Source organism: Solanum verrucosum, unplaced genomic scaffold, assembly GCF_900185275.1.
Source record: "Solanum verrucosum unplaced genomic scaffold, falcon-dt-bn FXZP01000074.1, whole genome shotgun sequence".
In the NCBI taxonomy this organism is placed as follows: Eukaryota; Viridiplantae; Streptophyta; class Magnoliopsida; order Solanales; family Solanaceae; genus Solanum; species Solanum verrucosum.
Window position 1 is genome coordinate 1,329,198 of NW_026020200.1, and position 15,373 is coordinate 1,344,570.

The 15,373-nt window shown below is 27.6% G+C and overlaps 2 protein-coding genes across 2 annotated transcripts; both read right to left on the minus strand.

Annotated features, from left to right (window-relative positions):
• Positions 1-1,239: 1,239 nt before the first annotated feature.
• On the minus strand, positions 1,240-6,209 carry LOC125830029 (uncharacterized). Its single transcript, XM_049509246.1, has 9 exons — positions 6,194-6,209; positions 6,023-6,118; positions 5,746-5,937; positions 5,480-5,664; positions 4,403-5,324; positions 3,557-4,287; positions 3,088-3,373; positions 1,969-2,924; positions 1,240-1,830 (listed from the first exon to the last, which is right to left on the minus strand). The coding sequence occupies exons 1-9, from the start codon at positions 6,207-6,209 to the stop codon at positions 1,240-1,242; spliced, it is 3,975 nt and encodes a 1,324-aa protein (XP_049365203.1).
• A 2,378-nt stretch (positions 6,210-8,587) lies between these two features.
• On the minus strand, positions 8,588-10,981 carry LOC125830030 (uncharacterized). The gene is made up of 8 exons (XM_049509247.1): positions 10,832-10,981; positions 10,488-10,758; positions 10,319-10,415; positions 9,675-9,810; positions 9,406-9,563; positions 9,028-9,331; positions 8,882-8,932; positions 8,588-8,782 (listed from the first exon to the last, which is right to left on the minus strand). Exons 1-8 carry the CDS (start codon positions 10,979-10,981, stop codon positions 8,588-8,590), a joined length of 1,362 nt encoding a protein of 453 aa, XP_049365204.1.
• Positions 10,982-15,373: the final 4,392 nt, after the last annotated feature.

A 15,373-nucleotide genomic window follows, 5' to 3' on the forward strand; every position in this document is an offset into this window, starting at 1 on the left:
AAATCTTCTATTGTCTTTTCTACTATGAATATCTTCTGCAAAAATATGGTAAAGTTAATTTTACAATTTCAACATTTGAACATGCAAATGATAACATAGCATAAAAATGACTTTCTTCAAGCATGTTAAGATTAATATATATGGCATAAAAGATTTGATAGGAGTTGTTTTCAGATCTAGCATCGTTCCGACAAAAATTCAATGTACTGTGAAATGGTGAGTTAAATTTTTGACATTTTTTTATATTGATCCTTCATAATGAGAACTTCAATTGAAGAATATATTAGCATGAAGTAGTTCTTGTTTTGGATTAATTTTAATGAGATTTATCAGGTTATGTCTCCTTCATATCTATTTGGAATGGTCAGATACGGCTAATAGTTTAACTGTAATTTAAATTATAAAGTAGTAAATGCATGGTATTGCAAAGCTATAATAAGCTTATGTTGATAAAGATTTTGGTATCTTGTTAGGTGATTCAGAGATTTTGTATATATAATCTGAGTTACAGTTTTCCTAGCAAGCCGGAGTAAATTGTACTTGAAATTTTTTAATGTGAATTGTCAAGACACAGTTTATTATATATTATAAGAAAAAGTTATCATTTTCTTTGTCTCCAAATCATAATTTGTTAAAATGACCTTAAAATATAGGAACTTGTCACTTTTACTTTTTAGAGAAATGAGTAAAGTTTAAAAAGTAGTAAAGATTGTAAATGTGTGAAGTCTTATAATCTATCTGTACTTTAAATATGGATAAAACTATCTGATAACTATGAAGTTGTATTTATTATTAATGTTTAATAGTAGTATTAATATATAGATTTGTGTAGTTTATGATAATTTATATATATACAACAATTTTGAGCAATGTTTATAATACAATTTCTGTCTTAATACATTCTAACTGGAAAAAAATTCCTAATATATTTTCATATTTCCTTTTTAATAAGTGTATTGTAGATGGCGGAGAAGTTGATTATGGGAAGAATTTTTTACTGCCAGTGTATCGATGGGAAATAGCAGTGATTATAATTAGCTAACTAAGGTTAGTACATATCGACTATTGCATATTTCAAAGTAATTTGGACTTTCTTGTCTTTTTTTTATTAATGTGTACCTACTTAATGTTAACTTACTAAGTTAAATTACATAATTAATGTAACCTAAAACATATATAATAGTTAATATAAAAGTTATTGTAACATACACAACAAAAATTGTAGTATATATATAAAAGTTAAAAACTACAATGTATGTCAAATAAGTTTTGGAAAACTTCTTTATATACTACATTTGTGGCTTCATTACTTATTTTCCCATCTTCATCATAAGTAAGTATTTTTAATCCCTTTCTATTTGTCACTCTGGAAAGAGCAACATATAACTGTCCATGCGTAAACACTGGCTTCTTCAGAAATAAGCCCACATGAGATAAAGACTGTCCTTGACTCTTATTGATTGTCATAGCAAATGATACAGTTATAGGAAACTGTCTTCTTTGAAACTTAAAAGGAATTCTGGAATCTGAAGGTGTTAAAGTCATTCTTGGAATAAACACCTTCTGGCCAACCATTTGTCCAGATAAAACCTTTGCTTCAATTACTTGATTTCCAAGTTTAGTAACAATCAATCTAGTTCCATTACATAATCCTGCTGACTGATCGATATTTCTTAGTAACATCACTGGAACCCCAACTTTTAAAGTGATTGAATGATTTGGAACGCCAGAACATTTAATATTGTTCAAAAATTCAGGGGTATGTACATGTTCCAGAGCTGAATAAGTATGATCAGATCTGCAAATTTTATCAGAACTTAAATATGATTTCTCAGGATTATGATTAAGAGTAATCATATACTGATTTATCGATTCAACCATATCAAGAGTTGGAGCAAGAATGGCTCTTTGTTGAAGGTACTCTGGATCATTGCAATTAGTGATGAAATCTGGATAAATACTTTCCACAATAGATGCTATAGGATCAGTATACTCATTTATTAGAAGATCATTTGGTATTAAAACTTTGTCTATTCCATCAATTGAACTTCCAATGCTACCATCCCCAACTTTCAATATCCAATTAGAAAAATCTCTCAATTCTTCCAAATGTGTATCGTTTGCATTGCTTTGTAACCTCATATTCTTTGTTAGAGTTAATAGTTGACATTGTGGCCATAAATATGATGAATTTACAGTTGCATTAACAATATCTTGTCTGGTACCTTTTGGAATAACAGGTAAAATTTGTCTAAAGTCACCTCCAAGAACAACTGTTTTTCCTCCAAATGGTAATTCTGCCTTAGATGCATCTTTATAGCTAATAATATCTCTTAAAGTTTTATCCAAAGCTTCAAAACAATATTTATGCATCATAGGAGCCTCATCCCAAATAATCAACTTTGCCTTGACTATCAAATTTGCTAAAGGAGTACCTTGCTTTATATTACATGTTGAATCTTCATTTATATTCAGAGGGATAACAAATCTTGAATGTGATGTTCTACCACCAGGCAGCAATAGAGATGCAATCCCGCTAGAAGCTACTGTCAAAACAATATCTCCTTTAGATCGTATAGCTGCTGATAGTGTCCTCCAAATAAAAGTTTTTCCTGTACCTCCAAAGCCGTATAGAAAGAAAAATCCACCACTATTTGTAATAACTGCTGACATAATTTTTTTGTAAACTGCTTTCTGTTCATCAGTTAAATTTTGTAGCAATTCTTGATGTTCCTCAGTTAAAGCACCTTTATTGTAACGCATTTCATCTCGAATTAATCTGTTGCTATAATCGACCTCATCCTCATTATAGACAGGTAATGGCATTGTTGAAAAATCTTGAAAACTCCTTCCACACCCTTTTAAAAAGGTTTCAATCTTTTGCAAGCAACGATTCTTCAAATCTGCTTCTGATAGATAAACTTCTGAAAAAACATATAAACATATACTAATTTAATAAAATAATCTAATTCTAATTTACTAATTATTAAAAATTATTAAAAGTAAAATAATAATAATAAAATAATAAGAAAAAGAAAATAAAAAGATTATATATGATAAGTGTCAGGTGTATACATTATTAAATACCTGGGTTATCTAATATTCTTCTTTCTTCAAAAATGATATCTTCTGATAGTAAGTGCCAAGTTGATTGCCACACTATCTCCGGACGTGACATTGAATTAGATATAAGTAGCATAGCAAATAATTGTCGTAGATATGATGGCATTCCCCATTGACTTGCTTCTACTATAGCATCAACATATTCTTTGTCATCATCTAATAATCCTAGAGCATAACATGCATCTCGAAAGGTCTCATGATCAATATCATTTATTCTTCTGATCTCCTCATAAGAAGTTGGACCTTTAACAACATTCAATAGCAATCTAAGGTAATATTGATCACCAGATCCCGGTGGAACAAAGAAAATTCTTCCAATAGAAAATGCTGAAGTTTTCCTTTTTTCCCATCTCTTAGATTGTTGCTTCCAAACAAAATTTAAAGGAAATTCTGCATACTTTAGATGTCTTGCTTTAGGAAATTCCTTATTAGCTTCCAACCATCTTAAAAACATTGATTCCTTCACTGTTGGTTTATTGATAACAACATCAATTGGATCATCATCTGAAAATATGACATTTTGATTGTCTGGTAGATGAAAAGTTAAAGGTTCTCTATGGTGGATTGGGAATTTGAAAATTCTCCAAGATGCTTCACAGGATGATATATAGCGACAATCACAATACATTTTTATTTCATCCACAACCTTTGAATCTGAAGAATTAACACTATCGCAAAAAGCTGTTGTGACTCGATCATGACCTTTATTAACATACTTATATAAGTATTTAATCGATCTTGATTGATTGCACCATTCAACATTAATATGTGCCCCATATTTCATTAGCAAAAATTTATTATGTGGTACAACATATCGATTATCTAAATCAATTCCTGATCTCTGTGTAGATCTACCATCATCTCTTCTTCGATATAAAGGATATCCTTCTTCATCAAGTGAGGTAGATGGTAAAAATCTTTTTGGAAAGTGCTTTGTACATTTGCCTTTTTGCATGCAAGGGGATGATTTTCTTATTGAACCACATGGCCCATGCATCATGAAGTTTGTAACAGCCACATAATAATCCGAATCAAGTAATTTATCAAGCAATTCAGCTGAAATAATCGCATCAATGTCTCCAACATTTGGAAATTTATCATGGAGAAAAAGTAAGATATGTGCATGAGGCAATCCACGCTTTTGAAATTCAATAGTGTAAATCACTATATGAAGAGAAAAACAAAATATTATTTGTAATTTATGATTTTATTTAAATAAAACAAATTATATTAACTTTAAAATGTAATATAATAAAATAAAGCAAAATAAAGTTCATACCCGCTTTTACTTCTCCAAAAACTTTATTGTCTCTTAAATCTTTTATCAAATGATCCAATTTGATTTTAAAGACTCTTGTTATAATGTCTGGCCGATCTTCTGGATGCAATCCTCTACTATGCACAAATCTATTAATTTCAGGCCATTTCGGATTGCATGTAAATGTAATGAATAAATCAGGATATCCAGCCCATTTACATATTGCCATTGCATCTTGATAATTTTGCAACATGTAACGTGTTCCACCTGTGAAAGTAGAAGACAATATAATTCTTTGTCCTTGAGAAGATGGTTCTGTGTCTCCATGCAAAACTGCTTCTTGTAATCCTTTATATAAATGTGTTCTCAAGTTTCTTTGATTTAGTCTATAAAACAATAAGCGAGAAGATTCAATCATTGTATATCCATCAACCAAGAATTGTTGAAATAATCTTTTAGCAGAAACAATTGTAGGTACTTCATTCTTCCTTTCTTGAATTTTATATGCAAAATATTCGCAAGAACTAACACGTTTTCTTCCCTCACTTGATTCATCAATTCTATTTAAAGGAATATCTTCTCTATAACCATCTTCCCCATAAGGTAGTAGTAATGGATATTGCAAACCTAAATATGCTGCATTAAGCTCATTTATTCTCTGAAGTTGTCCATTTTGACTTTCGATTATTATATCTCTGTCAGTATTTGTTGGTTCAAAATCGCCAACAACCAAAGCTGCTACCTCTGAAACTGATGGCAAGTTATATCTTCTTCCATCTGATCCTCTTCTTCCGATAAGTCTTAGTTTAACACTTGTACTTTGTTCAGCTTGAAATCTATCTCTAACCATACGAAAACTCTTTGCAAGAACATTATGTTTATCAAGCATTTCCTTCAGTTCGGTGACAATTTGAGCATGGATTTGATTGTTGCTTTCACCGCTACTACAAAGTGAATAATAATATGTTGATAATAGTGATTAATTACTTCAGTTATAATTAATCTTATATAATACATTAATAAAATAAGTACACACCTGATAACATTCATTCTATTTGTTACCTCATTTTCTGTATCATAAATATATAATTGTGCAAATTTTGGAGTAGATCCCTCATTAGGCAATAAGCTTCCAATTTTATGATAATTCTGTCCAGATAATCTGAAAGTTCTTGGCCCCTTTGTTTGATTGACAGATGCATCAATTTTTCCTCCCATTGATGTAAAAGAAAACATGGAATTATAAGTTCGGATATTCTCTCTGAAATGGTTACTTTTTTCACCTACAATAAATTATAGAAATGTAAAGTTGATAAACAAAATTATTGACGTGTATTTATATTTGTATTAAATAAATTAATTACCTGATCCAAATAATAATTCCTTCAACACAGTAGGAGGATCCTTTGGATTGGGAAGCTTTATCTTTCCATGACCACAACACAAAGTGAAAACAGGTCTTTTGTTTTTACACTTCTTATCAATTCTTTCCGCATACCAAAAGTAAGCGCCGCAGTATTGACATTCATAAATTGGATCTCCTATATCCCAATAGTCTAATTTTTTTTTAAAAATACGTTAGAAACAAAGTAATTTGTTTAAACAAAGCAAAGGTTAGGGATAGTAATATATAAAAATTACCTTCATTGTATAGTTTTCCACTACCAAACTCATCTGCTGCCAACATATCTACATCTTCATTTTCATCATGAGTTAGATGATTTGATATTCTGTTATCTGTTACAAATAATATAGAATTTGAATATATTGCAGATGCTTATTGAATATTGTTATGTTCTTTTAGTGATATACCTTTGAAAAATGCCATTTTCCGTAATAGATGAAATAAGTTTTATGAAATTTGAAGAAGATAAAAGTTTTAAATATGAACAATATATAGGTAGTGTAATATATTTCACTGTTGTATAGTAGAAGACATGTATTATATTGAGCAATAAAAATAGAGATAGGAGATCAAACCATTGAAATCTGATGAGTATTTTCCACGCTTTTTATTCTGTCGTAAGCTTAATCTTTGTTTTCTTGCTAATTTCTTCTGATCTGTCATGACTTTGATATGAGTTATTGAACTTGAAATCTAATTATATGGTAAATTACCATGAATAAATGCAGTTGACCAAATAGCAGTTATTTTAAAATCCAGATTAGTGCATTTAGTTGAATAACTGTTAATTTTAAAAAATATTAATTATTATCATTCTGATATTGTGAGTTATTAGACAGTAAATATTTTGGAGTATAACAGTTTAAAATTATAACTGTTTTTTTTATTGTTTGTGATTTTGAATAGATTAAGGACCTCAAATAGAAATAAATCGATTTATAGTTATGCTGAAACTTTTTAACAGGTTTAACTTTATAATAACTTGGGAAAATATATTCTTCACTTGTAACAATTACTAAGAAGATTAATATTTGTTTAATCTCTCTCTCTCAATGTTTTTGATATGTATTTACCATATCATTCATAAGATATAGAAGTAGTTGAATATTGTAACATATGTGATCCTAGTAAAAATTATGTGAATCAATAATTTCTTTGACATTGCTTTTATTTATGTTAGATCTGAATATGCATTTGTTTTTAAGGAGTTGTTCCAAACTATAGGCATTATGTGAAGGGTAACAAAATATACATTGATCAGATGAAGGGTAACAAAATATACACAGAGGTAATGAGAGCAATATTTGTCATTGCTTTGGATCAAATTCCTCATTACAATTTATTTGTGCTTTGGAATTTTCATCTATTCAATGCTAGGTTCCTTCTTATAGTTGTATATATGAGTTACTGTTAAGTAACATCTATTGTATGACGTGTTATAAAAATTGCACCAAATGCAGTAGATATAGCATAAAATATATAAAGATCATGCAGAGGATTTGATAGGAATGTCTATGAACATGTTTGAGTATTTGATGAGTTAGTTTATCTGATAATTATATATGAAATAAGATACTGACACCAACACTTGAGACAAAACTTATTATATCTATGTGTAGGATGTTGCCTTTCTTTTCATCAGGTTGTAGTTTACTTCATTTTAGGTTCTTGACCCTCCCTCTAAATAATATAATCAAGGAAAATATATTTAAAATAATATTTTACAGAATGTCATGTTTTGCTATATAAAATATTCTGTTTTTATAGCATATGTGTTATTGAAGATTTATTATATATGATTTATCTATTTTTGAAATTAGTTCACGAAGTTTGCGCACATTGATACAATTGTCAGTGTGCTGTTTAGTGTGCTGTTTAGTGTGAATTTGGTGCGAATGTTTTGGTGCAATTCCGGGTTCTGTTTACGCTGTTTTTATCGTGAAGTTTTTGGTGCAAATTCAATGTTTTTCTGGTGGTTTTTTGGGTGCAATTCTAACGTTGTTTTAGAGATGATTCTGATGCTGCTGTTTTGGTTTAATTCAAATGATGTTTTAATATTTTTATTGTGAAAATTTAGTGCAACTTTGGATCTTTTCTGCTGCTGTTTTGGTGCAACTTTAGGGCTGTAGCATTGTGAATATAAATGAAGATTCAACATGTTATATACAGCAAGGTACTCCTTCAGCAAATATGATAGAATTTTTATAAATCATTGTTCATTATGACTACCTTTGAACATATATATTGGAAGAATGAAGATGAATTGCTTGGAGCTTTAGAATATCTGATTCCTATTCTGAATATATCAGCTCAGAAATTGATGTGGATCCACCATATTGTTCACCAAAGTGTTGCATATTTTTTAACATATGGGAATAAGGTATGTCTCTTAAATTGCACTAACGTATTTGTAGAAATCAGCTAATAGTGTGTTGTTTAGATTTTATATGCAGTAAAGGTAACTTTAATGATCCTTCTGTTACTAATGAGTGTTAAACTATAAGTCAGAGAATATAAAATACACATTAAGACAACATGTAGAGGATTAACAACATAAATTTAAAAACAACCCCACAAACACACACATATAGAGAGAGAGAGAGAATGATGGATAGATATAGATTGAGAGAGAGAGAGAGATAAATAAAGAAGACAGCTTAATAGCTTGAATTTATATAATAAACTACATAAATCATCCAACTACCTTATTAAAACTTAAATATTAAAATAATAAACTAAACTTAATACAACCTAAATTAAAACATAATCTTCCAATAACTTTTCAAATTTGGAAGATAGCTTTAGGTATTCTTTTCCTTCTTAATCACTTTGCGAATTTTGTTGCTGGGTTGTTTGACATTCAAATCGTCTTTAATTTCATGCCTTGTAGATTTTCCAGCAACTTTGCTACTCTTGGTAGATATCTTTGTAGTTAAATCAATCACATCTTCAATAATTAATGTAGCACACTCTGAAATGCTGCTCTTGATTGGAGTCTAAAATTAAATTAAAATAACATAAAGATTATAAGTAATTCAAGTGTTTTCAATCTGATTAGTAATATAGAAGATGTAACTTATCTAAAGTTAGAATACCTCAAAGAGTTTATCTTCATCATAGCTTTGCTCACATTCAAAAAGTGATTTCTGTATGAACATTATAAACATAATTAACAATTTATACAAAATTTAAAAATTTGTATGTATAATGTAAACAAATATGTTGGTGTTTAAACACTTACATTAAGACTGTCCTGAAGATCAGGATGACAAAATTCCTTTAAAAGAGTATCATCATCGGTGAAATTAACAACTTTATAGACATTATCTTTTCTGTTAATGTTTGAGTCCTTGATCAAAATCTTAAACATAAATTTCTTCTCCATTAAATAACTAAGCTCGGTTGGATAAGAACTTTCGTCATCTTCAAGTAATCCTTCTTTCAACTCTTTTGCAGTTTTACCAAGTAGTTGTATAGTCTCTTTATTCCAAAGCAATATTGAAATAAATGCAGTGCCATCCATAACAGACAGTTGTAGCCTGTATCTAAATAGCATAATATTTTGGATTATATAATATATATAAAAATAATTTTAAATAGTTTGATTTTTTATACAAACCTGTGAATAACATATTTAACTTCAGAATTGCATTTTTTACAATAATATTTGGTTCCCTCTGTATCAACCTTTGTAATACAATTGTTGCAAGCCAAGTATGACCATCCATGGTCAAGTTCCAAACAGACGATTTTTGCAGCAATCCAAAAGGAAGATTCCTTTGTATTAAAAATTAAAATAACATATCAATTAAGTTAAATAGACCAATTATTATACAGTAAATATGTAAATATATAGTGAGAAAATTTAAAATAGATTAGTAGACTCACCTCGTAGCATTGAAGCAAATCAGAAAGATATGTAAAGGATACAACACCTTTAGACAACTCATCAGTAATAGAATGATGTTTTTGAGAACTTGTCTGGGAGATCCTCTCATATTTATAATCACATGATGAAATCAATCTGCAAAAAAATTCATAACAAATAGTTTTGATATAATTTAGAATTATTATTATTAAACAAAAGAATAATTAACTACATTGCAAATGTTAAGAAACATGCCTAAGAAAAACTAAATAATTTTCTAACCTGTCTTTGAATTCAGTAGGCTGAGGAAGATTAGAATTAATCCAGATTTTGGTTTGATACCAACAACTACGTACTGAGTAATTTTCTGATGATTGATATTAAACAATGTCAAAAAATTATACTAATTAAATTTGTATTTTATATACAATTGCCTATTACAATGTTTTAACCTCTAAATTTGTGAGCCTTCATTAATTGACAAACCACAATCAAAGGTTCATCTGCAGATCCTGTCAAATGTGGTTGTATTTGGTCCGCAAGTTCACCCCATAATGTTGTTGACAGTCTATTTTTACTGTATGAATGGAATTTAATTACATTTTAATATATATAAAAATATATATCAATATATAAAAGGATAAAATGAATTTAAAATAATTACTTATCATCTTCTAGAACAATATTGATGAAATAACTATTGTTATCTCCTTGCTTTATCTGTTGAATTGGTTGATATGAAGAAACATGTCCAATAACATCTGCAAATAAAATATATTATTAATATATTGTAAATTTAAAATATAATAAATGGAATAACATATCATTATTACCCAAAAGCTCAGTCTCATCAACATTGTGATGAATTGTCAATTTGTCAAAGGTGCGGATATTGAATATATCCATATGAAAAGAAGGATCTTGAATTTCCTTAACATTTGTAGTCACAGTGAAGTTAAGCTTGTGTTTGTGTGTTGTTGTCTTAAATTTCATGATGTTTGGGGTAATCACAAAGTAATTCATCCGAAAAACACCAAGTTCATATAGAATTTCTCTGAAATGCTTAATTAATGTCTTTCCAATTGATGCATGAATACGATCACCCTGTAATAAAACAAAATGTTGTTTTATGATAATTGTTTTTCAAGTATATAAAAACTATTTGTATGAGTGGTACCTTTTCATCTTGTAAAATCATCTCCAAAGAGTAAGGTATTTCTGGTTTGAATTTATCAGGAACTATCCACAATCGAATAACTCGAACTTTTAAGTTCCAGTGCATTGATTTAGATGTAATTTCTGAGATTGTGTGAAAGTGCAAAGCCATCTATATTACTGAATATCGCAGAACAATCGACGAACAACGTAAAATTTGTATGTAAATTTATTACTGAAAGATGTCTATTTATAGTAGGGAAATTTATAGATGCAGTAAATAATTGTAGTTTAAGTTTCCTTGTTTATTGGATGGTTATTGAGAAGTTATAAAACTGCTTGTATTTATCTGTTAAAATATTTTTATTGTTTGGTATAAATTATAAATACAAAATAATGATATATTAAGCTTTTGTAATTAAAATTATGTATCTTCTGATTTTGAGGCTGCCTCGATCCAGTTAACCATGATAGTTGAGTTATTTAAGTATCATTGTGAAGCTCATCATGCGCTATTCTGGAAAATTTTCTTAAGTTTAGTCTCTCAGGCCAAGTAGGTGTTTAGAACAGCTTTAAATTTGTACATTGGTGATTATGTTTATAATGTCTTATCGAATATTGCTTGGTATCTATCTTGGTTGTGTTTTAAAACATATGATGTCACAGTCGAATATTTTTGTATATATTAATTTAAAATTTAAGCTTTAGTAATTAAAATTAAGTATTTGTCTATAGATGATGTAATAGTTAAATAATAATTTTAAACTAATTATTTATAATTTTTTTTAAAAATTATTGTGTAACTACCGCAGAATCTATCAACTTGTTTTGTACTTAATTATTAATTAATATTTTTTTTTAAAAACTGTTGTGTAACTACCGCAAAATCTATCAACTTGTAATTATTTAAATAATTATTTATTATTTATTAATTATTATTTAAAATGATTTAAAATTTAAAATTCTAAAAAATTGTGGTAATGACACGTAGGCGTTTTTTCTTCTCCTTTTATATATAGATAGATTTTGCCTATATACCCGATATAATTTTCTGACGAAGGGTGTTCATCTGACCACCCTTACTAGGCTGTAGCTCCGCCCCTGCACTAGAACAATCTGAAAACTGAAAGTATGAAATGAATCTATATATATATATATATTTATATATATAATAGGAGAGGTGATAGCGCATACATGTCAGCGCCACAATTAATCTCTATTTTTAATATTTTAAAAATCAGTTAATTAATTATTAATTGGAAGTACATATATAATTAAAAAATTGGAATTAAGAAATTGGTTTTTTAATTAAAAGTAACCGAATACAGAGGAAAAAACGTATGTTGAGTTTTAATATATATATATATACACATACATACTAAACAAACATAATTATGAATTATTATAATTATTTTAACATTTGAAAATAAAAAAATTGAAATTAAAATTGTAAGCGTTAACAAAAGTTTTTTAACTGTTAATTTAACTTTTTACTATAAAAAAAAACATAATTATGAATTATTATGATTAATTTAATATCTGAAAATAAAAATTGTAAACACTAATAGAAATTCTTTTACAGTTATTCTAACTTTTTACTTTTTTAAAAAAATAAATCAAATTTAACAGTAGGTTACATACATCGTGTTATTCCTAAAAAAATGCACCAAACACATAAAAAAATAACTGTATCTGTGTGGTATTGATAAAGTAGTTTATAAATTTTATTTATAAATTGAAATTTAATCAAAAAGTAATACATTAAAACTGTCAATTTAATTTATTATATATATATATATATATATATATTACATTATTTTTTTGAAAAAAAAAAAAGAGAAGAAAATTGAAATTAACGAAAAAGAAAAAATAAATAGGAAAGGAAGTTCAGTGGGAGTTTAAACACACATAAATAATTTAGAGTTTTTGCACTTTTCTCTAACAATTGTGTCATGGTAAAAAAAAATAGTTACAAAAATAAATGTGTCTCTGTAAAAAATAAACAGTTATTATAAACAAGTGTGTCACAGTAGAAAAACAGTTACAGAATTAAAAAATATTTTATATATATTACTCTAATTTTTTTTTTAAAAAAAAGGTACACTAGTTGCACACCCTTCTCTCAACTTTCTTTTGTATCTCTCTTTATTTTTCTCTTCTTTAATTTATCTCTTCTATACGGTCGTTGTTATTTCATTCTGATTTAAATTAGTAAATTTAATTGCTAATCTCCATATTAGTTTTAGTGTTTGTGTAGTCAAATACAAAAAGTGAGATTGGATCCTTGGATTAAAAGATTGACACCAGAGGTAAGTATTTATAATTATTTGTTTTAGAATTTAATAAATTTGTTCACGGTATAAATTATATATTTTTTCTAAAAAAAATAATAATTCAATCTTAGCACCAGATAAATTAGTAATGATCACAAATTTAGTAATATAGAAATTCGCAAATATGATTTAATTTGCTTTAAAGGAATTATAGAATAATCTCAATTTTTATTTGAAGTTATCTAAGATTCTATGTTGTCTTAGTAGAGGTTAAAAGGTAAATTAGGAGTTGTAACATAATTAATGTGATATGTTTTGGATAGAAATATAATAGCTGTAAACTCATTTTTTATGAAAATAAGAAGCAATTACTATATATACACTGCAAAAATATTAGATGTTTGATTTTCTTTTGCTTACAAGTCATTTGGTAGTTTTAGAACAAAACTAAAAGAAAACAAAAAAAAATAATAGACAACAAAATTAACTATTTGATTAGAAAAAATTTCAAATGCGATGATACAAAATAAATTAAAAATAAATAATTAACGAAAAAAATAGGAAAAAGAAAATATTAATAAAGAGATAGTTAAAAATACATAGGTAAAATTAATACTGATTTGTGCAATAATATTGATTTGTAATGCCAACTTTTGGTGGTTAATAAAAGTTGATAATTACCAAAAAAAAATAGCGTACAAATCAGTAATAAAAAATAATATTTTAAAACAACAACAACAAAAATAATTTGGATAACAATGAATTTAAATTGCAAATCAATTAGTTTCCACGAAAATATAGACAATAAAGAACATGTTTTCAGGCTCTTATATTTTAGCAACTAAAATACACGTTACTTTTTGCTCTTTTCTTTTTTAACAAATAATATTTATTTTAATCAATTTTTGAATCAGTTATCTCTCCAAACTTCTATTTGAACTGAAACTTAGGCAACTCACAATTTCAAATTATTTTTAGGAATAATTTATGTTAAAATCAATCTGAAAAAAATTAAAAGATAAAAAGTTAATAATAAGCATTTTCCACAACACACGCTAATGTATGGTAGTTATCTAGAGGATAAATATTGAAGGCTGCTGCATTTATTTAATCCAAAGTAAAGTTTATATTTAGTCATAAACTTAAAATAATTAACCGATCGGTAGACTGTAATAAGAAAATTTACGACTTTTTTTGTGAAAGCAAAAAAATTATGTGATAGAATAAAACTATTTTATTTAGAACTCCTTATTTATTTTTTACAATTTTATAAAAATTACATTCCAAAGCATTTTAATCATTTTGATGATTATCTATTTACTCCTTTATAGCCAAAGAATTGTTGATGGTTTAGTTTAACTTTAAAAACTTTTTAATCAAATTGCTGGGTTTTGTTTTAAAAAAAAAATTACAGTTTAGGACTCATTTTTTTGGGAAGTTATCAAATTATACTAAATAAATATTTAAAAATAACTTCTCACAATAACTCTTTTTATATAAAAAATATACGTAGTGTTTACTTTAAATTTTTAAACTTAAAATGAATAATTTAGAACATATATTTTATAAACCTATTTTATTTTAAATTGAAAACTTACCTACACTTAATATAAATCTATTATTTTTTAATTTACTAATTGCTATATCAAAATTCAAAAGGACTTCGCGATATTTTGAAATCATATTCCAAAAAGTGGGCTATAGATTTCTTATATTACTTTTTAAAAGTTGTACTCCTATTATTATTGTTGTGACAGAGTTAACTACTTACAATTTTTATTTGGCAAAATGATTTGGTGGACCCTTGTACTTGTATGCGTTTGTATTGTGAATCCTTCTACTTACCTCTTTGTCATCTGGACCCTGAACCCATCTAAACTCAACCTATTGAACCCTTTCAACTCATCGTGATTCTCAATCGTGCTGATGTCACATGCCATGTCAGATAAAATTTGCCACATCATTTTTTATTTTTATAATAATTTCTTTTTTGACAAAAGAAAAATCATAAAGTTTTGATCAATTTTGACAAATTAAATTTTAATTTATTATTTTAAATTAAAAGTTTGGATCTCCTCACATCATCTTCCATTTTCACTGTGAAATGGCCCAACTGCCGGAAAAAGTCGTTGTTGTTGCCGCTCCTCTTGCGGGCGAGACCACAAATACGATCTCCCCCACCAACCTCCATCTTCATCGAACACCCTCACCATTTTCTTTCCTCCTTCTCTAACCTCCACAAATCCAGAAACCCTAAGCCGCCGCACCAGCTCCTCGCCCCTCACTATCAC

What these genes read in the sequence shown, in the direction of transcription:
- LOC125830029 (XM_049509246.1), bottom strand. An exon ending in TGGAAAACTATACAATGAAG is followed by an intron (nt 5,938 to 6,022) that starts GTAATTTTTATA and finishes AAAAAAAATTAG; the next exon opens with ACTATTGGGATATAGGAGAT. An exon ending in CTGATCCTATAGCATCTATT is followed by an intron (nt 1,831 to 1,968) that starts GTGGAAAGTATT and finishes CATAATCCTGAG; the next exon opens with AAATCATATTTAAGTTCTGA.
- LOC125830030 (XM_049509247.1), bottom strand. Translation starts at nt 10,981, where the DNA reads ATGGCTTTGCACTTTCACACAATCTCAGAAATTACATCTAAATCAATG. An exon ending in TGATTTTACAAGATGAAAAG is followed by an intron (nt 10,759 to 10,831) that starts GTACCACTCATA and finishes GTTTTATTACAG; the next exon opens with GGTGATCGTATTCATGCATC. An exon ending in ATTTGCTTCAATGCTACGAG is followed by an intron (nt 9,564 to 9,674) that starts GTGAGTCTACTA and finishes TTTAATACAAAG; the next exon opens with GAATCTTCCTTTTGGATTGC.